Source organism: Centroberyx gerrardi, chromosome 15 (genome assembly GCF_048128805.1).
Source record: "Centroberyx gerrardi isolate f3 chromosome 15, fCenGer3.hap1.cur.20231027, whole genome shotgun sequence".
Classification (NCBI taxonomy): domain Eukaryota; kingdom Metazoa; phylum Chordata; class Actinopteri; order Beryciformes; family Berycidae; genus Centroberyx; species Centroberyx gerrardi.
Window position 1 is genome coordinate 1764584 of NC_136011.1, and position 24971 is coordinate 1789554.

At 40.4% G+C, this 24971-nt stretch overlaps 1 protein-coding gene across 1 annotated transcript in view; it reads right to left on the reverse strand.

The window, feature by feature from the left end:
* Positions 1-1131: 1131 nt before the first annotated feature.
* The window catches only part of piezo1 (piezo type mechanosensitive ion channel component 1 (Er blood group)), a 110772-nt gene continuing 86932 nt past the window's right edge, over positions 1132-24971 (reverse strand). The window contains exons 30-54 of the mRNA XM_078288904.1: positions 24606-24674; positions 24018-24118; positions 23375-23519; positions 21823-21897; positions 21331-21503; positions 21005-21111; positions 19013-19186; positions 17852-18110; positions 16509-16697; positions 15887-16093; positions 15313-15595; positions 13854-13986; positions 12308-12455; positions 11801-11953; positions 11642-11703; positions 11055-11213; positions 9829-9976; positions 9472-9660; positions 9033-9125; positions 8178-8350; positions 7377-7499; positions 7145-7224; positions 5648-5843; positions 5063-5204; positions 1132-3726 (exon numbers count right to left, since the gene is read on the reverse strand). Of these exons, the coding sequence (XP_078145030.1) occupies positions 3598-3726; positions 5063-5204; positions 5648-5843; positions 7145-7224; positions 7377-7499; positions 8178-8350; positions 9033-9125; positions 9472-9660; positions 9829-9976; positions 11055-11213; positions 11642-11703; positions 11801-11953; positions 12308-12455; positions 13854-13986; positions 15313-15595; positions 15887-16093; positions 16509-16697; positions 17852-18110; positions 19013-19186; positions 21005-21111; positions 21331-21503; positions 21823-21897; positions 23375-23519; positions 24018-24118; positions 24606-24674 (3710 nt within the window). The 3' untranslated portion in view covers positions 1132-3597. The remainder of the gene's footprint in view (positions 3727-5062; positions 5205-5647; positions 5844-7144; positions 7225-7376; positions 7500-8177; positions 8351-9032; positions 9126-9471; positions 9661-9828; positions 9977-11054; positions 11214-11641; positions 11704-11800; positions 11954-12307; positions 12456-13853; positions 13987-15312; positions 15596-15886; positions 16094-16508; positions 16698-17851; positions 18111-19012; positions 19187-21004; positions 21112-21330; positions 21504-21822; positions 21898-23374; positions 23520-24017; positions 24119-24605; positions 24675-24971) is intronic.

A 24971-nucleotide genomic window follows, 5' to 3' on the forward strand; every position in this document is an offset into this window, starting at 1 on the left:
CTGTGGGACACTGACGATATGACTAGTCCAGCCACAGCCTGTGAGGTAACAGGTAATTCTAAGACTTTGTAACTGAAAATAACAGTTTGTAGGCTTCAGTTGAGCTGAGCACATACCTTTTTTAGACTACAAATTCAGCCCTCCCTCCCCAAATAAACACCAAAAACCCTAAAAAAAAAAAAAATCCCCCATAAAACTAAGAAAAGGTTTTCATTTTCAGTTTGTTTTAAATTGTGCACATTTAACTTTTGGCAACTGCTCAAGCGACAGCAGACAGATTTTGTAACCATTTCAGAAAATAAACAGAAAACTATTTAAGGCACAATGGTAGCCGTGTGCTTTCCATTTTAGTAAGAGCTGAGGTTTGATCTACACAGGAACAACCAAAACAAAACATAACCAAAAAAATATATAGATTTTTACTTATGGACCTTATGTAAACTAGACCTAATCATTTTTTATGTTTCTTCTTGTTATTATGTATATTAATAATAATAATGATTATAGTTTTAATGTATTTTTGATTTATTAAACCACAAACAATAGTCCCCAACCCACAATATTACAAGGACATGATACCCCAGGCCTGATCTTTTCAGAGAAGACTAAATGTAGAAAAACATCAAATCAGTTGTTTTCAGTTGTTCCTGTGTGTCAAGCCACAGTGTCAAAATGTGCCACAGCTTTCCAGCATAAAACATTTTCCTTCTGTGAAATTTCAGCAAGGAACCATTTAGCACAGATTGTTAAAATTAAGACATTTTGACATTTTTGTTTTTTTCCTTCTGGAGACAAATGTGCTTTTTCACTGAAGTAAATTAGCTGGATTCAAGTGTTTTTTTTTTATCATCAAGGAATCCATATCTAACCAATTACTATGTACAGTCTTCATTGTCCCATCAGCATAAGCCATTTTCCGATTGAAAGTCAGCATGCCATACATTACCATACATGTATAACTTTTCAACCTGTAAACAATTGTAGGCCTGCAACCAGCTGTACTGAAAGAATCAGAGATTGTGGCTAAATAGTTAGTTGTGGCCAGTAGAGTTGTTAATAGCCATGTTAGACTATAAAGGAAAATCAACCAAAATCAACTTAAGATATATTACTTGTGCTCTGGTTACATGAATCAGAGGATTAGTTACTGTGCAAGCCTATTCAAGCTGTTTCTTTGAAGACCAGGTTTTACAGGTCTCAAAACTCATCTGTGATATGAGCGAAGGGACAAGTAAACCTCTCTTGTATCATGGCACCCAAAAACACAAAGACAGAATATACTGTTAATGAAATTCAATTTCAATATAGAAAATATTTGGGTTGAATATACCGTTCAAAGGTGTAACAGCATTCTTGATATGATCAGTCTTGGTGGCGCATTGCAATTCTTCTATGTCCAATAAAAAAATCTATCAGAAAAAAATATCTAGTGATTAAAGGATAAGTTTGGTGATTTTGGACCTATATATAATTTGTCTCTTACATACCTGTTGTACTTGAATCAAAAGACAATATTGGAATTAGTTCTGGGTTGTGGATATGAATATGTCGGTTGGTCACCATATCGTTTTAACAAAGAGATATTTTGACAAACCTCATTTGGCTTCATTGTTAGGCAATGGAACTCATCATTCCAACCGACAGCTGACTCGGGAGTCAATATTCTCTGTGGGTCCAAGTACTACTGGTATGTAAGAGAAAAACTATATATAGGTCCAAAATTGCCAAACTTATCTTTTAAGCTTATCCCATGCTGGAGTTTTAAAGGTGCCAACTCCACCCAATGTGCAGCCTTATTACATCATTGGCAAGTTTTAGGCCAGGTTCATGGTTCGTGGTTCATTTTCAGCCCAGGAGCCGAATCACAAATTTGGTCTCCTGTCCAGGTACTAAATCTCATTAAAGCACATTGAAACCAGGCTTTAGGGACACAGAAGGACACAACCCGACCAAGGGGTCACTGCCAGCTGAAGTTCAACATTGTAGACCTTACCATGTTTCCACACTGTGAGAGCAACATGATCAACAAGCCACCAGAAGTCCATTCATCTCCTATAGAGCTGAACATCAGGGAAACTTGGCCAATGTGTGGATGCTCAACCAGCTTGTTGGCCACAGCTTAACTGTTTGAGGTCATCTGCTATCAACAGCCAGTCAGATTTCCACGCTTCCCTACTGATGTGATTGCGTTTCATGAGCAATAGTGCAGAACGGCTGCACCCATCGTTTGGGGGTTGACGGTAAGGTTCAAAGTAATTTTAGAGTTTTTTCTGTTTATTTCCAATTGGCGCTTGCTATGCTAACTCATCAAAATGATGTAACGTTTTGAAAGGCAATACCAACATGTGCCTGTTCAGCAGCAGACCACTGCATAGATGCAATCAGATCCTCTCACACCGCCCACAATGGTGAGAGTAGAGCGACCCATGAACCATTCAAAATGCTCGCAGTGTATACAAAGTTACACAATTCTAGAAGAGTTTTTTTTTTTTCTTTATAAACTTTGTAGTGCAGAGAAATGTCTGTAAAGTGAGAGACCACATACCGCTGTTCCCCCTCCTCACACTTACAGAGAGAGGTCAACTATTAGTTGAATGTGGTGGCAGAAATCTCATTGGGTTTTTCTATTAAATGGTACCATGCTTTACTATATCTTTTCAGTGGGACTCTTTTCCCTGCCTTCCATCCATTGTAGTCTCTCTCCGTTGCAATGAGGTCCAAAGTCAAGAATGTTCCTCTCGTGTACAGGTGGAAAACAGACTCTTAGAGAAAAAAAGAGACACAAATAAATTCATTTAGAGTGTTGAGGACAGGGGCACTGTGGGAAAGCTTGTGCAAAACGAGAGAAGAGTGACCAGCAGTCAACTAATCAGCCATCCAGCCAATGTGAAGTTTGGACTCTGTACTTTCATCTTGTACAAATCCTTACATGACTTTCTTTTGCAGTCTGGAACAAGGCTTTTCCATGTGGTTTAGATTCTTGGAAAAGTTGCTAACTCACTGGACTGCCATAGGACCAGCACTTACACACAAAGTGGTTTACCATCGTTCAACTCTACAGAACAGTTTCCACTCATATCCAAAGAGTTTGCCTAGTGCCTCCATGCTTGATGATTTTCTGCTTTTGACTTGACACATCAAAATCAAATCTTTGTCCTGGAGGGTGTGGTGACCCAAGATGATTAGCTTAATCTGTGATTAAGTTGACCATGAATGTAAGTTTTTGCTTTTCCCTCCAGGGGTGTTGTGTCTAATCCTGCTAGATAGCCATCCTTCCTTTGGTTGAATCCCAAGGAGCTTAGTGGGTGAAGCATGACACTAACATGTGCCATGAATCCCACCCACAGCAAAAATCCACTCAATAGTCTGTAGCAGTAAGGCAGTTTGAATGGAAGTGCTCAGGCAAGTAGTAAGAAAGTGTCCAGCGATGGGATGTGTTTCATATTTGTTTGTGTACATCCCCTTCTGTCCATGTGTCTCTTTGGCTGTCAATGAGTGTCCACTCTGGAAATGAGTGTTTTCAATAATCCTTCCAAGTGCTATCCCCTGGACATTTTTGCAAGGAGTTTCTGATATAAATGTATTCTATTAAGACTATCAGTGTCTGTCTTGGTCTCGGCTGTGTATGTCCCTGGTCCATTTGATCATAGTCTCTGGTGATCGGTATAGGAAGATCAGTTTGGAGTAAAGTTCCTCCTCCAACTCCAGCTCTCCTGTCTCCCGCACCTGAAACACATGCACACTTTAGTTTCAACAGGACTTCTGACTACTGACACTCTCATACTGTATACACTATTGAAAACCTCCTGCATGTACTATTGAAACGCTCTCATAATTACTACTGAAATGCCCTATAAATACACCACCAAAACATCTCGCATACACTATTGAAAGGCTTTCATATACACTATTAAAAGAATCGCATACACTACTGAAACACTCTCACATACACTATTGAAACTTAAGTGAAAGTGAAAAAAGTGAAAAGCTGCAGCTCAAGTATGAGAGCATTTCAGTTAAAGCAGAAGCTATTTCAGTAATAATTCAGTACTGCATATGAGCGTATTTCAATAGTGTATGCAAGACTGTTTTAATGTATATGAGAGTGTCTCAATAGTTGCATTTTAGTTAGTGAGAGGTTTATGTGACAGGGTTTTCTTTAGTGTATGTGAGTGCATCATCAGTGAATGTGAGAGGTTTTCAATGCTTTATATGACGGCATTTCATTAGTGTGAGAGCATTTTGATGTTCTGTTTTTGATGCTCTTTTGAGGTTATCCATAGACTATGTGAGAGGGTTTCAGTGGTGTGTGTGTGGTTCAGCAGCACAGCATTTCAGTAGTATGTATGAGAGTCTTTCAATAGTGTATGTGAGAGGGATTATAGCAACTCAATCATCATCTCATATGTATGTGAGAGGTAACATGTACGTATGTACAGTGTGAAGTTTGAATTATGTCCCATACGGTACCTCATACCTGGGTCTCCATTGTAAGTCTATGCAAATTCTTGCCGTAACCTTAGAGGTTTGGTTATATCCTACAGGTCTTGGTCTGACACTAGGTAGGCATTGCAAATATTGGTTCTCTAGGACAGTGGTTCTCAACGTGGGGTCCGGGGACCACCAGGGGTCCTTGAGGGAGTTGCAGGGGGTCCCCAGCAAAGTGATGAATTGTTACACTTCACCATTATTTCATTTACAAGAAGTTAACACAATTAACGACTGTTTTGGTCACAGTTTCACTGTTGTCTCTCTACCTACAATGCAGATAGTCATGGAATTCTGGACAAAATCATTTATAACAATAAAAATATTCTCAGATTTGGGTTAGAGAGACAAAATTTCATCAAATGGGGGTCCGTGGCCCTAATGTGAACTAAATTTGGGGTCCTTGATATGAAAAAGGTTGAGAATCACTGATCTAGGATACTGTCTGTCATGGAACTTCATATGTGTACAATGTACAGCATGTATACATTTGCATGTGTACAGGTGTCGGTGTGTGTACACATAAATATGTGTGTATGTATATGTGCGTGTGTTTATGTGCATACACACTAACCAGGAAGATGTCGGTGCAGAGCTTGAGGATGCGGTCCACACAGGGCAGTTCCTCAAACATAATGGAGTGGGAGATTTCACTGAAGAACCCTCGCACAAATTTACCGATCACTAACACCACCGATACATACAGACCCATGATCCTGGGAGGAGAGGTTAGATTTAGAATAGAATAGAATAGAATAGAATAGAATAGAAAAGTCAGTGCTACCTGGAACGCTGAATATCCAAATATAGCTCACATTGGTTGAATCTTGTGTTCTCAATAATAACTAGAAGAACAACTGGGTACAGACTCTTGAATCAAAAAGAGCAGTGTCCGCACTCACAAAATATGTTAAAATGCTTATTTAATGCACAGAAGCAGACAAAGAAATGACAAGTATCAACACTTGGCCTTCATTAGAAAAATGATGAAGATAAATAAGCATTTTAACATATTTTGTGAGTGCGGAGATTCCTCTTTTGGTACTCAATAACTAAACTGGTGGAATCAACTTATATGATATTGTTAGATGTTTCTGTTATTTTGTCCACCCTGTGTACATTTTGTGTGTGTGTGTGTGTGTGTGTGTGTGTTCCTCACCCATATCCAGCCAGGAAGCCCAGGCTAGGCGGACTGACTTTCTCATTAAATATGACCATGGGTAAAACCCCACAGCTCCCTGAGGAGGGCAGGCAGTCTGCTATGGCGATGTCCCACCACTCCTGGTTTCCACTGCCGTTCAATGACCTGTCACTCATCAGGGACAGTGTCACATCCTGGTACCCATCTTCGTTACCTAGGAGACGACGAATGAATGGTATTCAAGCGGCCAATCAGGTTGTGAGTCCACCCTGTACCTTACAGTCCCATTAAGATGTATTCATTCAGCCTGATCTCAGCCTTGGTAGCAAGAAAGACAAAACTAATTTGAAAGGAAAATGTTCAAAACAACTACTGTAAATACAATCTAAAGTACAATCTTCACATATATGAAATGTTGAGCCAATTTTTGCAGGTGTGGCAGTTAGCCCAAATGAAGCAATGGGGGTGAATACTTATACAGGAATTCTGTTATTTGAATTCAGTACACATATATTTGTATAATTTATTTCTCACTTTGACAGAGTACTCTGCATAGAACTCAGACAAAACATCTCAAATAAATTAGATAAACCCCCTAAGACCCCCTAACTGAATTTGGATTCTGCTCCTCCACTTTTAAATAAAGTCAGGCACCCATGCCTCCAGCACTTTATTTATTTATACTTTTTTTTCTCAACCTATGTATTGTTAAAAGAGAGACACCCAATTTGTGTTAACTGTAAGCCAGTGGAAAAAAGGGTTATATTAATTTTAGGCGATGATTTATTATTTTTTTTATCTGGAATAATTACTTTGCTCTGAAAGGTTTTTTCATTGTGGTCATAGCCAAGACAGTTACTAGTGTATATTGAAACTTTGGGATATGAATGGACAATCTGTGACTGTTTAATACAGTCACTTCCAAGAAAGACCACTAAAGGCTTGATATATACAGTATATACTATTTATAAAACATAATATTTGTGTGAATCAGGGCTCCCCAAAATCACAAATCCCATCTCTACAAACCAGTAATCCCTTAAAATAACCTTAGATTTTCATAATTTCATAATTAATTTCATAATTAATTCACCGCTTAATTTATGCAAAAGTCATTAATGGAGGAGATCCCATCAAAACCTCCTTAAACACCCTTAACCTTGACTCCTTACTTTCTAATTTAATGTAAAATTCAGGGAGACAGGAACTTTCCATTAATAACTCATTAATAACCCTGTAAACCATGCACAAAAGGCATGGAAAATCCCTCAATTACTAGTGTCTCCACGAATCAACCCATGAATAAATCCCTTATAAACACATGAAACTAACATTACTTTTTTAAAGCTATGTTATTTGTAATGGATAATTCATGTTTATGTAATGGAGAAATTAAGGACATTTCAGGGATAAAATTAAGGGGTTTGGTTTCATAGTGCAATTCAACCCCCCGCTTATGAGCACCAGTAAAGTGTTACTGTATATTTATTTAATAGTGACTCAGTGAGCTCTGACCTTCATATAGCTGGCTGACTGGTTTGGCATCAGCTCCATTGGGGGCCCGGATGTAGTTAGGAAACATATGAGGAACACGCCTGGGGAGAAGACAATACACCATCTATAAGATATACAATACAACCGATATACAATAAATGAAACACAAGATAAGAATCTTGCCGTCTCTCACTCTCTCTCACACACACACACAGACACACATGCACGTATTCCTTCCAGTGTGTGAACCTACACAGGCTCAGTGCGATTGCCAACCAGTAGCGAGGCCAGGTCTGCTCTGACTGGATCCCCAGGTTGTAGATCTATAGAGTGTTTGTCAAAGGTATGTTCCACGGTGCCACCTTTACCCAAGTCCCTGGTAGAGAGAGAGAGAGAGAAAGAGGGAGAGAGGGAGAGAGGGAGAGGGGTTAGGACGTAAAATGATAGCAAAAATGATAGTAGCCAGTTCAAGAAATCTGCTCACACCAGTGGTTCACCTATCAATACTAGCTAATGTTAGCAATCAGCTACTTCATGATGTTAATGTTAGATTTATCTCCAAACCAACTAGGTCAAACTGTAAGTTGTAGCCAACAACTAGTTTTAACCGTATCAGTTTTAACCAGCTAAAGTCACCTAGCTAACCCTCATGTTAGCTAGCAGACACTGCTAGCATAAACAATTTGACTGTAGAAGAAGTGCCACTAGGCACCATGGTGGCGCTTCTACAGTCAAATTGTAGTAATATTCCAACAGTATGCTTCATATGCTTAGTGGAATATTACTACAATTTGACTGTAGAAGAAGCGCCACTAAGGCTTAGTGGCACTTCTTCTACAGTCAAATTGTTTATGCTAGCAGTGTCTGCTAGCTAACACGAGGGTTAGGTGACTTTAGCTGGTTAAAACTTCCAACAGTACGCTTCATATCCTTAGTGACTAAGGATATGAAGCGTAATGTTGGAATATTACTTATACTTAAGATAAATATAAATGCTGTCACTTAAGAATTAGACCTGGTTGGTTTGGAGATACCTCATTATCTAAGCTTTTACCTCTGGAAGTTCCAGGCCAGACGTAGCGTCAAGTCAACAGGACTTCCCAGTAGTTCTTTGATGACTTCCTGTCTACTGGGAGGGCTGATCCTCCACACCGACCCTGAACTACCCTCGATCCTGGCCGTCACCACGTCCTCATAACTGTACAGAGTTATGAACTGCATGGCTACCTAGACATACGCACATACACAAACACAAAATTTAGCAGGAAGAACATTGGGACACAGGGCACACATTTGCAAACACACATACACACTGGTCCAAGACCAGCAATATCTTAGACAACCAGTACCTGTAAGATCTCTATCACTACACCAAGAACTTACATAAACTTATAATGGAGACCCAGGCGTTAGACACATAGTGTAGCTGTACGTTAGCTTTGTAGACTTACAATGGAGACCAAAGAGTTGGACAACATGTAGCATAGCTGTAATGTTGGCTTTACACTGATTAACAATGAAGACCCAAGAGTTAGACACATGTAGTCTAGCTGTAACATGGCTTTACATAGACTTAGAATGGAGACCCAGGAGTTAGACACATGTAGCATGTGCTACATGTGTCTATTGCTTGCACTTGCGAAATAATATTGGGTTCAAATCAGGAAATTTCCCTAGGTTTTGGCAAGCGTTTTTGAGTGTATTCGTATCTTTAGCCAGGAGTTAATTTAACAAGGCAAAGTGGCAATAAACACACATACACATACACACACATACACTTTGCAGTAATAACTAGCTTCACTATGTAAAGAGTAACAAACTGCATGGCTATATAGAGACCGACTGATGGAAAGACAGTTAGTAGCAGTGGATGTAGACACACACAGAGGAAACTGTAATCAATACGCACTGCGTTGTCTCCAAACTGTGTGGTGAGTTTGTCATAGTCGGCCTCTGTGAAGGGCTGGATGGACTGCTGCTGAACACTCATCGTGAACAGGGGCTGGACACACACGCGCACACACACACCCACACACACACACACACACACACACACACACACGTACACAGAACAAAATAGGCTGTTGGATTATGCACATTTCAGATATTGTGTCATTAATACTTGGCATTAACATGTGTCTTGTATCCAGACTGTCTGTGTCTGATGCAGCTGGAATGTTATTGTCTGTCTTTGCCATAGCTTTGGCTTTAGTGAACCGACACCTCTGTTAATACTGTTTGGTTTTGTTGTATTTTCTGTTTTAGGATAGAACAAAGTTCCTGTCATGCAGTTTTTGAATTGCAGTAGAAATGTCCCATGTCTAAATGCTGTTTGAAATGCTGATTACCTCATATCCTCCCAGCTTGACGGTCACTGTCACATCAACAGGGTGGTTGACCACGCCCACCACCGATCTGACCAATGAGATGAAGAGGAGGGGGAACCAGATGATGCAGATCAGGAAGAAGATGATCAGGCCGCCCATGCCATATTTCACTATCTTCTTCTTCTTCTGCCCTTTAGGCTGGGGGTATTTCTGGCAACAGCAGATATTATTTATATAGATGAATTATTGCCAAAAAATAGAATGTACTGTATGTCATGTCTTCACCTCTTATGCTAAGGGTATTTCTGGGAAAATGGAAAGAGAGTACAGATACTACACACACATGCACTCACACTCACACACACACACACTTCCTACCTTCTCTGTCTCACGGCTACACTTGATTATGAAGATGTTGGCATAAATGTCTTCCACACACATCCAGTTGGACAGAGACAGAGTGGTATCCGTCCAAACCCAGTCCATCACCGCCCGCAGCTCCACCAGGAATGGCACCAGACGAAACCTACACACACACACACACACACATGGAAATGCACACACAGATAGGATACAGATATACATATCATAATGTGAATTCAACACACATTTTCCACCTGTATATTTGCTATAAATTGTTTTCTTCATATTCCCATATCCTTCTCATTTTTATAGTATATATCATATAGGATGATAGCTTTGATGTTTTAACCTACTTCATACTCTTTGCCTTAGTAAGTTTTACTTCTGCTACTTTGTACACTCTAATAATTCTATAATCCATATTTTCATGCATTCTACTTCACATGTTCTAGTGTTGAAATTGTCAGTTGCATATGTTTATATAATCCCCATGTGCAATATTCTTATTTATATTCTATAGGGACCTTTCTGATTTAACTAGATAGATGCAGAGGTGGGGACTCGAGTCACATGACTTGGACTCCAGTCAGACTCAAGTCACAATTTTAATTGCTTAAGACGACTTGCATGAAGAGAAGACTTGAGACTTGACTTGACTTGGGTTCTGCTGACTCAGGACTTGACTTTGACTTGTACTTTGATAACTTGAAAAGGTTTCTAAAGTCTTGACTTGTTTGTGTAAATGACTTACATTGAAAGTGATGAGATTTGTTCCAGCAGACGACTGAATTTAAATTCTGTTTTCTGAATTTGTATGGAATGATTGAATGTATTGAAGTTGAAACTGATTATAGAAATCAAACTCATGATGCTCTTACCAAGTTTTTATCCTATTAAAACTATATTGCATTGAAAAGTCCTAGATATTTAGTTTCTTTAAGATATTAAATTGATACTGGACTCTTGATTTGTTCTGACTTGAACTTGCTGTTCTAGAGTTAGACTTGACATTAATGACATGGACTTGACTTGGTAATCTACATTTAGACTTGGGACTTGACTTGAGACTTGTGCCTCAAGACTTGAGACTGACATGAGACTCGAGCAAAGTTGACTTGGTCACACCTCTGGATAGATGGGTCTGACCCAGACTCTCGTAATCCATCTGTCTATTCATCCGCCCCCCCATCTATCAGTCCAACCCCTATCTATCATCCACCCATCCATCCATCCATCCCTACCCTTGAAAGAGGAACAGGTTGAGGTGGTTGTATTTCTTGGTGAGGAAGTTGCCGAGGATGCGGGTGGGGTATCCACAGCGGATCTGATAGGCTGACAGGCCAAAGTAGATACACTTAACGAAGTACCAGAGCTGGGCCACAAAATTCTGGTTGAACATCCTTTTATAGAGAGAGAGAGAGACAAGCAAGAGCAAAGATTTCCAGTAAGAAGATGGCAGCGTGCTTCTTAAAACACAACTCACATTTGTGGTACTCTCAAGATGATGCATGCATTTGTTTTTTTTTTACTAATATACAGTACTGTGCAAAAGTCTTAGGCACCCTAGATGTTTTATATACATTTTGTCTTAGATGTTTATTTGTTTTCTGCATTAGTGTGTCAGTAGACGGCTCTTTATAGTCATTTTTTTATATTTAGAAACTTTTCATTTCATTATTTTTGAAAGCATCTTTGCTTTTTTTTTTTTTTACATGTGCCTAAGAATTTTGCACAGTACTGTAGCCCAAAATACTGGTCATTGGCTGTGGTTGGACTCAGTGGTGATATAATGATTTACCATGAATACTCTCAATTTGAGTAACCTCACCTCTCAGTGACAGCAGGCAGAATGAAGAACATCCACAGGTGGATCCCAAACACAAGGATAACCTGGGAAGGAAGGAAGGAAGTTGGAAAATATGTGGTGAGATGCATGGTGAGATGCGTCATTAAAAGTTTCGTCAAAATCCGATCGGTGGTCTCTGACCTGGAAGATGAGTTTTCCCAGGACGGTCTTGCGGAGGTACAGGGCTCGGTCGATGATCATGGTGCTGAACTGGATCAGCAGCATCACCAGGAAGGCCTCGGGGACCTGGTCCTCCGACAGGCTGGACGCTATATCAGCTGCCGCACTGTGTTTCTGAGGAGACAGAGGAGAGGCGGGGCTTTATGTTGTCATTTAACATGCGTTTTTCTGTACTTATTATGAATATTCTAAAATGTTTTTAGATTTTTTGAATTTTTGAATTATTTTTTGTAATTTCACTTTTGTTCATTTTTTATGCTGACACTGGCTTCAAAATGTTTCTACTTTAATTTAAAATGCTTTTTTTTTTTCTCATAATTTGCAACTTTTTGTAATGTAATGTAATGAACTTCACCGTTTATCTAACCAGACAGGCCAAATAAAAGAATAAAGCCAAGAGAAAATTTGCACTGGGTTTCAGGAGGAGAGCAGTCCATCCATCCATCCATCCATCCATCCATCACTCACCCCAAAGGCCCAGAATCCAAAGACGATGATGATGAAGTCGATGACGTCGGTCAGGAACATGAGAGCGTAGACGTCTGTAGCAGCGCGATACTCGGCGTGGAGAATATCACTAAAGAAACACTGAGCTGGCCTGTAAACACTATAAACGCTGGAGAGGAAAGGATAGAGCAGGTGATGATGGGGAGGAGAGAAAGAGAGAGAGAAAGAGAAAGAAGCAGATACAGAAGCTGGAATCAGGATCGGAAGCCTGGTAGCTAGAAGAGCAGGTTGTGAACAATACATAGTAGAGGTCTTCACGGGTCTACCCGGACCCTAGTATCCGAGACCCGACCCAGGACCCGTACGGGTTCGGGTCCACGTTTTATTATGGTCAATCGGGTCCGGGTCGGGTCCCATTCTATTACCGCGGGTCCCGGGTCTGTTTATCATTATGTGTAATACCCGAGTGGATCCGAGAAGACCCGTGATCAGCGCTGATCACGAGAGAAACGCATGGAAGCGCTGTGTAACTTGCGTGATGATTAGGCTGACCATTAGGATCAGATTACAAGAGCGAAAATAAGGTGAAATCATTTCATCAATCATCATTTGAAGAGCCATACCTGATATTATGACCAATTTATCACCGCAGGAACGCAAAACTGACCAATAGAAACAATGTACTTCAACTATTGTTTCAATCATCCATTTAACATGCAATTTAATTTCCTTGTCACTTATTGTAGGCTACGTAGCTGCTAGATTCCATTATGGAATCTCACTGTCATCTACTGGACAAACTGTAGAACGGCACAACTTGGCAAGTCTTTCTGTTATTTTGATCTCCTTTTATTAGGCTACCATATGTTGTATCCGACATGATAAACGTTTTTAGCAGTAGAACGGCATTTTTAGTAGCAATTTTAATTACCGGGTTTGTCGGGTCCATAAAATAGACCCGACATAATACATAGTATAGAATTTCTTGTCCAAAAAAATTTGCTTAACTTGACAGCAAAAACTTTTTGGCATTATTGAGGACATTTTGGTGAATTTTGTATGGAAGCCCATTCCCACCACTCAATAAAATAAAAAATGGCTCAATTCTGAATGAAAAAATACTTTATATCTCACTTTTCTGACTTTTTTTCAAACAATTCTGATTTTACATCTCTGACTCAAAAAAAAAGTCAGAATTCTCACAGAATTGTGAGATATAAAGTTAGAATTCTGAGATAAAAAGTCGGAATTGTGAGAAAAGTCAGAATGAGAAATAAAGTCCGAATTGTGAGATAAAAAGTCCGAATTGTGAGATAAAAAGTCAGAATTGTGACATATAAAGTCAGAATTCTGAGATATAAAGTCAGAATTGTGAGATAAAAGTCAGAATTGTGAGATATAAAGTCAAAATTCTGAGATAAAAAGTCAAAATTCTGAGAAAAAAAAGTCACAATTAAGTCATTTTTTATTTTATTGAGTGGCGGCAATGATCTTCCATAATTTTGTCACTTCCATTCGGCCTTTCTAATTCTCGGACGGAAATCCAGCTACTGGCAGACCCACTCACCCAGAGATGAAGGCATGTTTTATCTTCTGTCCCACAGCTCGGAGTCTCTTAGCGGCTGCCTCTCTCCTCCTGCCCTTCTGCTTCTTCTTAACCGTTTCCTTACTGGGATCTGCAGCCTCGACCAGGGACTCTGCTAGCATAGTCACAATCACACAAATTAGTATCAGAGAGCATTTGAATGAAAGATCGACAAATAGCAGTCAACAGGAATCAGAATCAAAATTCACAGAGGTACACAGCAAAATCTTAACTGAGAATCAGCCATGTTACATATAGAGTCACATCAAATTTTGTTCCTCCATCCATCCATCCATCCGATAAACACTTTTGTTCAACCCCAAAAGCTGTAGTTTGTTTTTTTACTTAATGACAACGAAAACTACCAACCTAAGATAATCAAAGGGGCGTGTGAGTATGCAAATCCTGTCTTTGTGGATTTGGAAAAACCCTACAAGTGTGTTCCCCAAGGTATCCTATGAGAGGTGCTGCACGAGTATGAATGGCTAGGGCCACTGCTGCGAGCCATTCAGCCCCTATACACTTGGCTGTGTCCCTGCTCTTGGCATTAAGTCAAGTTCGTTCAATGTGGGCCTCAGACTCCAACAAGGATTGGTCTTGTCCCCTCTCCTGTTCATCATTTCTGGCTGCACCTTTTGGATGGCATCTCTGCTGGTTGCAGATGATGCCCTCCTTTTGTCTTCACTGGACTGTGATCTCTGATGTGCACTGGAGGGGTTTGCGGTTGAGTGTGACACAGTCGGGATGAGGGTCAGCACCTCCAAGTTTTAGGCCATGTTTCTCTCCCTGGAAAAGGAGGCCTGTTCCATTGAGATGAGAGGTGAGCAACTGCCCCAAGTGGAGGAGTTAAGGTTTCTTGGGTTCTTATTCATGAGTGAGGCTATAAGGGATCATGACATCGAGTGCCATTTTAGTCCAGCGGTGCAGTATTGCAACAGACCGTGGTGGTGAAGAGAGGGCTGAACCACAAAGCAAAGCTCTCGATTTACCGGTCAGTCTTCATTCTGACCCTCAACTATGATCACAAGCTCGTGGTAGTGACTGAAAGAATGAGATTGCGGAACCAAGCGGTTAACATGAGGTTTCTCCACAATGTTGCTGGCCTCACTCTCCATGACAGGAGCTCAGGGATCCTGTTGCCAGTGCAACCCTGACACAGATAAGCTGCTAGAAAATAGATGGATTGATGGATGGATGGATGGATGGATGGATGGATGGATGTTGTCCTTGTTCTACCTCAGCACCTTCAAGTATTCATTCATTCATAAAAGCTTTGATGCTATGATATATGGCCATTTTGAGACAATACGGTCCTCAGAGGATATAACATGGATAGACTATAATATAATACATAAAAACTATAATATGGCTATAAGGAACACAAGTATAATGAAAATGAATCACAATCTATTTATGGCAGGCATGTAGTCAAGCGACAAACCTTTGCTGGGCTGTTTAGGTTTTTTCTTGCGGAAGCGGATGCTGCTGCCTTTCTTTGCGAGTCCCTCCAGCCCCTCCTCACTTCCTCCCGCCATCTTACCCTCCCCTGGCCCGGCGGGGGGATCCAACCCGTCCCTTGACCCGGTAAGGGGATCCGACCCATCCCTCGACCCGGTGGGGGAATCCGACCCATCCTTCGGCTCGGTGGGTGCCGGTTCAGCTGCAGGGGGTTCTGGGGTGGCGGCTGCGGAGCTTGTGCTCGGTTCAACGCAGTCCAGGTTAGCCTGGGTTGATGAACAATGTAGTTTATCAAAGTTAATTTGGGCTTTGTGTATTTAACGAATGATAGCTGAGTATCTATGCACAGAACTAGGCCTAAGTAACAAAGCATTTAATTATTTTTATCCAGTGAAAATAATATCTTTGACATAACACATATTTTGGAAATGAGGCTGCTAATGCTCTCACTTGATGTCACTGCTTTGATTGGTAGCCAAGTGAGCATTCTATTAAAATCATTTAGTTATTGATCATGGGCTGAGCAAAAGCAACTAATATGAAATATTCGCACAAACCTTTTCCTTTTCCAATTGGTCAAGTTTAGAATCTTCCAGGTTTACCAGGCTAGACGTGGTGCTGCCTCTGCCCTCCTCTTCCTCTCCTCTTCCCTCCTTCCTCCTGCCCTCCACCTCATCCTCTTTCTTTTCCCCCTTGTCCTTGCAGCTCTCTGGTGAGGGGCTCTGCTCCTCCAGGGGGCCCTCATGGTCCCACAGGCCGTAACGCTGCACACACACACACACACACACACACACACACATAAAAAATACATGTGCAAGGCTATAGTTATCATCGTATAGTCAGACTCTACAGTGAAGTAAGTGACACATTTTTGAACACAATCAACTGTCATTATGGCAAAAACTAGTTATAAATAACCAGAATTATCCTTTAAGGGCTTCCCATAGACATCCAGTGTAGTATGAAGAATGATGAATTCTACAATAAATATTTAATCAAACAGGTTCATATCCATCATATCAGAGGTGGACGGCACTGACTGGACCAGCTGCCAATTTTAATAAAAGGCCATATATTGGCAAACTAGCTCACCAATTTAAACTTTCCTTGCTTTCTGGTTGCAGGATGTAACCAGGAAGCCCCCATTCTAATTACTGTCATTCCATGAGTCTAACTTACCATTAGCAGCGACCTGTGGAAGAACAGAGCCAGCAGTTGTAGCAGATCATATCTGATGTAGTTGTCTGTCTTCTCCAGGCCCAGGATGCGAGGTGGAAAGAAAGGCTTGTCTTCGTTCAGAGTCGTCTCATAAACGCTGTTCCAGGGAATGAAGCCAAACTGAAACAGGTACTTTACCACCACCATCACCTGGGAAACCACAGGAGGAAGACCAGAGACAACAAGGCAACAGTAAACATGTCATTCCCCACCAATCATACAGTAGAATTCAAGAATTTACTGATCATTTTAAAGCACGGTTAGGTCCGGCTCCAAGCTGTATCACAGATCTTTCAACCCCCTATTAGGCCAAGTGTAGCCTGAACACTAAAGGTGACTGGGCTTCTGACATCTTCTACAACTACTGGTAATACTGCTACTAGTACAACTACTGCCATTGCTACTACTACTTCTACTTCTAGTACTACATGGCTCTTCTGGCTGTTCTAAAGTCCAGGCTGAAGACTAAAGGTGACCAGGCTTTTGGGTTTGGATGGATTTAACAACTTATTTGCACATTAATAAACATTTCTGTAAATGTGCCAGAGTTAGCCAAAGGCTGGTTTTCATCTGTAGTCGCTGATGTAGCCAGATGACTACCTAGAATTCAAACATTTCAAACACACACACACACACACACACACACACAGGACACAGGACACAAGACAAACATGTAGCAGAGTATTGGTGACAGGACAACACTTAAGCACAGTGATTCTCAACCTTTTTCATATCAAGGACCCCTAATTTAGTACACATCAGGGCCACAGACCCCAATTTGATGAGATTTTGTCTCTCGGACCCAAATCTGAGAATATTTTTTATTGTTAGATATGATTTTGTCCAGAATTCCATGACTCTCTGTATTGTAGGTAGAGAGATAACGGTGAAACTATGATCAAAACAGTCATTCTTCTACATTATCTAATTGTGCTAACTTCTTGTAAATTAAATAATGGTGAAATTTAACAGTGCATCAATTTGCTGGGGACCCCCTGGAACCCCCTCAAGGACCCCTGGTGGTCCCCAGACCCCATGTTGAGAACCACTGCTTTAGCAGACTGACCAAACTGAGGAGCGTTCGCTGGCAGAATCAGGATCATCTTGTAAATTTCTTCTTAAAACCTATTTTTACAGTTTTATGTGATATCTTTTTGATATGATCTGATTGTATTTAGTATCATTTTACTCTCTATTCTTATCCTTTTATCTTGCGGTGCCTTCTTGTATCGATTCAGTATGATGTTTGCTTTTATTTGATTATCAAACCACTTTGCAATCTGTTTTTCTATTAGCGTGCGTACCTCTGTGTAGACGATAGCGGTCATCCAAAACTTCTTGGTCGGTCTTGGAACGGCCAACATAGCCCATAAGAACACCAGTATGGGCAGGACCAGGGATATGACAGAGGCGGTGACCACATTGTTTAACACGATGATGAAATAGCAGACGAGCTCGGAGTTTGCTGCCAGCAGGCTGTACATGGCGAACAGCAGCTTCAGCATGCGGTTCTGGCTGCCATAGAACTCCCTGCTTTGCTCCAACTCCTCTATGAAGAACTGCCTGCAGAGAGAGGGGGGAGGGTAAGTCCCTACAGATTCCTAGTTCTATTTCATAATTCACTTATTCATTTATCATAAGATTATTTCCATTTTTTCAGTCATGTAATAGTGCACCCTGCAAGTTTCCCTTATCCATCTATCCGTCCATCCATCCATCAATCCGTAAATCCGTCAACCATCCATCCATTCCTCTATCCATCAACTCAGTACCAAGCAGAGGTGGGGACTCAAGTCACATGACTTGGACTCGAGTCAGACTCGAGTCACAGTTTTAATTGCTTGAGACTTGACTTGATGCAAGAGAAGACTTGAGACTTGACTTGATGCATGAAGAGAAGACTTGAGACTTGACTTGACTTGGGTTCTGGTGACTTTGGACTTGACTTTGACTTGTACTTTGATGACTTGAAAAGGTTTCTAAAGTCTTGACTTGAGATCTTGTGTTTGTGTAAATGACTTAGATTGAAAGTGATGAGATTTGTTCCAGCAGACGACTGAATTTAAATTCTGTTTTCTGAATTTGTATGGAATGATTGAATTTATTGAAGTTGAAACTGATTATAGAAATCAAACTCATGATGCTCTTACCAAGCTCCTACCAAGTCCTAGATATTTAGGTTTCTTTAAGATATTAAATTGATACTGGACTCTTGACTTGTTCTGACTTGACTTGCTGTGCTACATTTAGACTTGAGACTTGACATTAATGACATGGACTTGACTTGGACTTGACTTGGTAATCTACATTTAGACTTGAGACTTGTGCCTCAAGACTTGAGACTGACTTGGGACTCGAGTGAAGTTGACTTGATCACACCTCTGGTACTAAGTGTCACCAAGCAGTTCATTCATATGATTCTGGTTCATTCTTGGCATTCAGTCATGCATCTCCACAGTATCTACCTATCTCCCAGTAGCTCGCTGGCTGTTCTGGAGTGTCGGTGTTGGTTCAACGGCTCTGGTACCAGTTCCATGCTACTAGATGGGGGCTCTGGACTCTGGACGGACCCAGCCCTGTAGAGCCTCGGCTGGGGGGTAGAGCGGCCTGCCGCGGCCCCACTATCGACCTCCAGACAACTGATAGATACACACAAGCATAAGATATACACAACTTACTGAAAAACTGAGGATGAAAATTGGATTTTTGTACAGAATTAAAGCATTCCTCTCTTTTGATAATGGAAAAGGCCTACAGTCTACAGCCTTGTAGAATCACACACTCACCATTGTAATTTATATCAAAAAGTTGGCTGTTCTTCTTTAGCAACAAGAAGGGAAATGTACTGCAGTTTACTTATCTGTAAGGTTCCCTGTACTTCACATCACAAATGTCTTTTAAATCCATTAGTCACGGTACCAGTAAAAATTGTATAAATGATAAAGAAATGATTTGTCAAACATAAATAAGCATTATGTGGGCTGCTATTATAAAGCTGATGTTTACAGTGCATAGAAAATGTAAAATGGTAAAAGAGTTTTGCAAAAGATAAATGATCATTATCTATGACCCTTTTATAACAGTTACGATACAATATTTAACTCATTGATTTATAAAAATAATAATTGAGTGATTAAATAATGTACACTATATTATTTACTATGAACTAGTAAAAACTGTAAGAAATTAACTAATCTCAATTAGTTGTTACTTAACCATTAAATAAACATTAATTCATCCTTTATTAAAGAGTAACTAACCAAGCCAAACCCAAATCTGTAGTGAAGCCTGACACCTAATGGTGAAAAGTAGGGTACTGAACTGGCCATCTGCTATTGGCTGGTCTTTGGTGCCAGGTGATATCACCTTGCATTCATAGTATTCCCATGATGTCACATGCATTTCCTACCAATATGGCGCTTTACAATACACACAGCTCATTGGCTGTGTTTGTCATTTGCACCTGTTATTTTTCCTACCAAGATGGCCGTGTGGTGATGTAACAGAATACTATGAATACCTATACCTTGGTGGTGACATCACCTGGTCTTCACCTAACATCACCTGGTCTTCACCACACATTTGGGTTTGAGGTTTAGTTACTCTTTAATTATCATTAGTTATTATAAAGTGTTTTAGACAGTGCACATGCTTTAGTTAAAGAGCAAATAAGGCTTTTTTTTTTACGGTGATGTGGGTAGGTACAGCACAAAGCAGTTGCAATATAGCCTACTGTATATATATACTGTATATATAAATATATTGACAGCAAGGTTTTGTAAACTAGCCCCAAAGGAACGCTAGATGGCGTTGATTTGGATGTGCTAACACTAGCGTCACAAAGACTTCTACATAAAACGACTTACCCTTCATTTGTTAGCGGTTTCCAAGCGGCAGCTCCATGGTGGCTCAAACAATCATGGATACAGGCAATTTCCACAGGAAACACTGCCATAATGTTACTGAATGGATCTACAGCCACACCACAACAAACTTTTTCAGCTAGCTCTATTTTTCTAGCCTGGCTGTTAGAGATTTTGTCATTATTAACTAATGGACAACGTCCGAACAAAGTTTTGAACATGTGGATTTGTCAACTAAGGTGCTGTCTCCTAATGGTAGCAAGCTGTGTTGGTTTGGCAAACAATAAGGTTGTGAGCTAACGTTAGCTAGCTCACAAGCTAGCGGCAAGGACGACTCTTCTTTGGTGAGACACGATCGCATTGCATTGTGGTATACAGGAGAAATTGTAGGGTACATTGTCTGTTCACTACAATTTGCAGTGCATTGTGGGTATTTTATAGTGGACTATATAGTGAATGAAATTAACCGTTGAGAATTCGGACACTAGTGCAAAATGGCGGCAAAATGCTTTCTAAATATGCTTGGAAAGTCGAAACGTCACAATGTCGCATCGCAACGTTCCCAGCATATAGACACAGACACAACGAACAAACCTGGATCTGTTCGTGTTTTCTGTATCTGTCTCGTCCAAACAGGTCTCCAATGTGGGACTCTCACTGCCTTGGGATAGCTGGTCTTCCATAGACTCTGCAGTTGTGTGCTGCAGTTAGAACACAAACACACACACACACACACAGAGAGAGAGAGAGAGAGAGAGAGAGAGAGAGAGAGAGAGAGAGTTACAGTGTGTGTGTCAAGTCAAGTGTTACTGAGCATTAAATCTATAGATCTGTCTTTCCTGTCCTATCTTGCGTAAGACAAGGAGCGTGTCTGTGTGTGTGTGTGTGTGTGTGTGTGTGTGTGTGTGTGTGTGTGTTACCTGTCCTATCTTGTGTATGAGCAGGTAGCGTTCGTTGCAGAGAACAGTAGAAGTGTCTCTGTACTGTTTTGTCAACAGGTTGAGCCACTGGGTCAGTCCGTCCACCATGGCTAGAACGATGGCCAATAAGAACCTCAGTATGTCCAAGATCCTCTGCACCATCTCCCCGTGACCTGGACAACCAGAAAGACAGTAAAAGGAACGGAGAGAATAATGTTTCTGTTTTTTGGGGGCTATTTCTGGAGTTTTGCATGGGAATTCTAAGTGAATATAACATAAATATAAACACGTCTTCCCCATTTTTTAACTATTTGTCTAGTTTTGTGATTTGTGTTTTATATGGACCTCAGGAAGACTAGCCTGTCGCCTGTGTGTTGGCAAATAAGACTTTTACAATCACAAACATCAGTTGTTTTTCCAGAATTAGACTCATTTTAATTTAATTCTTTTTAAATTTAAACAAAAAATCTGATTGAGGAAATGTGAACGTACCAGACTCCTGCTCTTCGTTGTCCTCCCCCTCCTCCTGGATCACAGGCTCCTCAAACACATCATTGTCCCCACAACCTATCACACACACACACACACACACACACACACACACACACACACACACACACACACACACCATTAATCTGTTTGCCTGTGTGTGCAGTCTGTTTTGACACTCATCTTGGGCCCAAATGACCCCACAAGAATAGTAAACCTGAAAACTTATGAGGACTGTTTTCAGTCTACATAAGTGACCACTTTTTAGTCAGAAATAACAAAATGGGGAATATTCGCTTTCGTTTTGTAATTGATTTTTAACTGATATTTGAAAGTTTATTGGCTAAACGTGAGAATGTAGAATAGAGTGGTATCATGTCAAATTTGACTTTCCCATTTGTATTTACCACGTTATTGGGTCATTCAAGCGCCCTCTACCTGTAACTACCTGTAATTTCCCAACAGCATTTGAAGGCAGCATCTGTGGAAAATCTAGGATAAGACCCACAGTGCCATCGTTTGGCTTCAGAACACTTTGATTATGCTGTTGGGAGTCATTTTATGGTCATTTGCCATAATGATCGCAGTCGCCAGCTAGCTCATTGCGTCTATAGTGACACACAAACTTTTTGCCACCTTTTTCATCATCACCTGAGTGCGGTATAACTGATGAGTGTGTAGGTGAGTATATGGTTTCAAACACAGCTCAACTGGGGGGGAGGAGGGCAGCTTTTTCTATTTTTTTTTCACTTTTTTTGCACTTGAGCACAGTTTGTAAAAAATGTGAAGAGGGGAAACTACTCCTACTCTTTCACAAAGTTTGAGACACTTGGATATGGATATGAGAATATCCATATAATATCCATATCATATAATATATGAGATAATAATATTAATAAACTTTATTTGTATAGCACCTTTCACACATAAAATGCAACTTAAGGTGCTTTACTATTTAGCACAAAGAAAGAAAAGAAAAGACATAAAACTATTTAGTAAAAACAATAAAAACAATAAAACAATTTACATTGAAAGAAGGATAAATAAGTGCAAATAAGTAATAATAAAAATTTAATTATTTAAAAGCCAACCTGAATAGGTGGGTTTTCAGTAGGCTTTTAAAAATGCTGAGAGAGCTCGCAAGTCTGATGTCTGATGACCAGCATCAGAAGATCTAAGGGGTCTGGGTGGTTGATAGAAAGTTAGGGAGTCAGAAATATAAGAAGGTGCCATGCCATTAAGGGCTTTGTAGACGAGTAAAAGGACCTTAAAATCAATTCTAAAAGAAACAGGGAGCCAGTGAAGGGAAGCTAGAATAGGAGTAATATGCTCTCTCTTCCTGGTTTTTGTTAAGAGTCTTACAGCAGAGTTCTGAACAAGCCTCTGAATTGACTTTTTTTTTGGAAGACCAGTGAGTAGGGCATTGCAATAATCTAACCTACTGGAAATAAAAGCATGAATTAATTTCTCAGCATCATGTTCATACTTTGGCAATGTTTCTCAGGTGAAAGAAAGCCGCCCCGGTGACTCATGCTAAGATATAAGCAGCTCTGACCTGGCACTGAACAAGCCGCCTGTTGCAAAGCCAGTCTCTCTTCTGTCTCCTCCTCTCTTCTCTCCAGCCTCCTCTGTTCTCTCTGGCGTCTCTGGCGGTCTCTCAAAGCGGCCTTCACACTGGTGACCCACGCCTGGTAGGCCAACTGATTGGTAAGGAGAAAAAGTATATTTTTGCAATATTTTCTTCCACGATAACATCCGACAGTGATTCTCAACCTTTTTCATATCATGGACCACTAATTTAGTCCACATTAGAGCCACGGACCCCCAAATCGAGAATATTTTTATTCTTAGATATGATTTTGTCCAGAATTCCATGACTATCTGTATTGTAGGTAGAGAGATAACAGCGAAACTATGATCAAAATCTATAACTATGATCAAAATATATAATTTAAACACTAGAGAATGTTAAGGAGAACGCACTGTATGTATTGAGGAAAAGTATGGATTACAGCATTAATAAGGTGTACAAAATTACAGCATTAGAACTTACTGAGACAAAGAAAGAATGAACGATTTGGAAATATAGCAAAAATACAAAATATATGCAGTATGAAATTGGTGGAAATATATAAATATTCATGGCTATGCATTTTTTAATGAATTCAAACTTCAAGGCCAATTCATGTCTTACTGACCTGACAGGCAGTCTGTTTCTGAGGCTTCTGGTCTTCGGACTGCAGGTCCTCTTCATCCTCACTGTCTGATTCAAACAGGTAGTACTCTCCTGAGTGGAGCACTGCAGGGGAAAACAACATATAAAAATCTCCTCTTCCCCCTCTCTGTACGATTCAAACAGGTGGCATTCTCCTCCATTGAGAAGTGTAAGGGGTGCACTGCGTTCCAGAGATGTTGGAGAATTGGAAATGTCGACTTTCTACGAGGAAAAACGCAATGGAACAGTGGCCAAATATCACTGACGTAACGTTAGCTGTTGCATGGGGAACAATATTCCAGCCACACCAAAATCAGCTTTTTACAGGCATCCATGTTTCTTCCCTCGTTTTTCTGAGTTGGACCACTGGAATGCACCAAGGTTACAATTATGACTTCCATTTTGAATGGACCGCAGCAGTAATAAACATCATAAGTGCTATACTATCATGGACAAATATGAGAAAAATCAAGCAGACTCTAAATTGATTATTTTCCATTCTACCAGTTTGCCCTGGTCTGCAGACACATAGTGGAAGATCTGGTCAAAGAGGAATATATATTTGTCACACCTGTAGCATGATCCAACCACGGCTGGTGCCACTTTTTCTTCTTGGAACTCTTTTTGTCTTTCTGGGTCTCTGGGATGAGAGAAGATGATAGAGAAGAGAATATTTAGTTTGCAACACAGCCCACTAGACCATCTAGCTTATTTGCTATGGTACCAGTCACATTTCCTCACTGTTTTCTAAGGTTTTAATGAGGTGAAGCTGGCCTCACAAGTGTGACACAGTGCCTGTTGGCTAGCTAGTGCGGCTCCCAGGAGTGGATAAAAATGTATTTCATGGTAACAAAGTATTACGTTATGCAGACGACACGCTATTGTGTGCGTGCAATATATGAAATGTGCACACGAGTTGTATAAAAAGCTAGCCTGG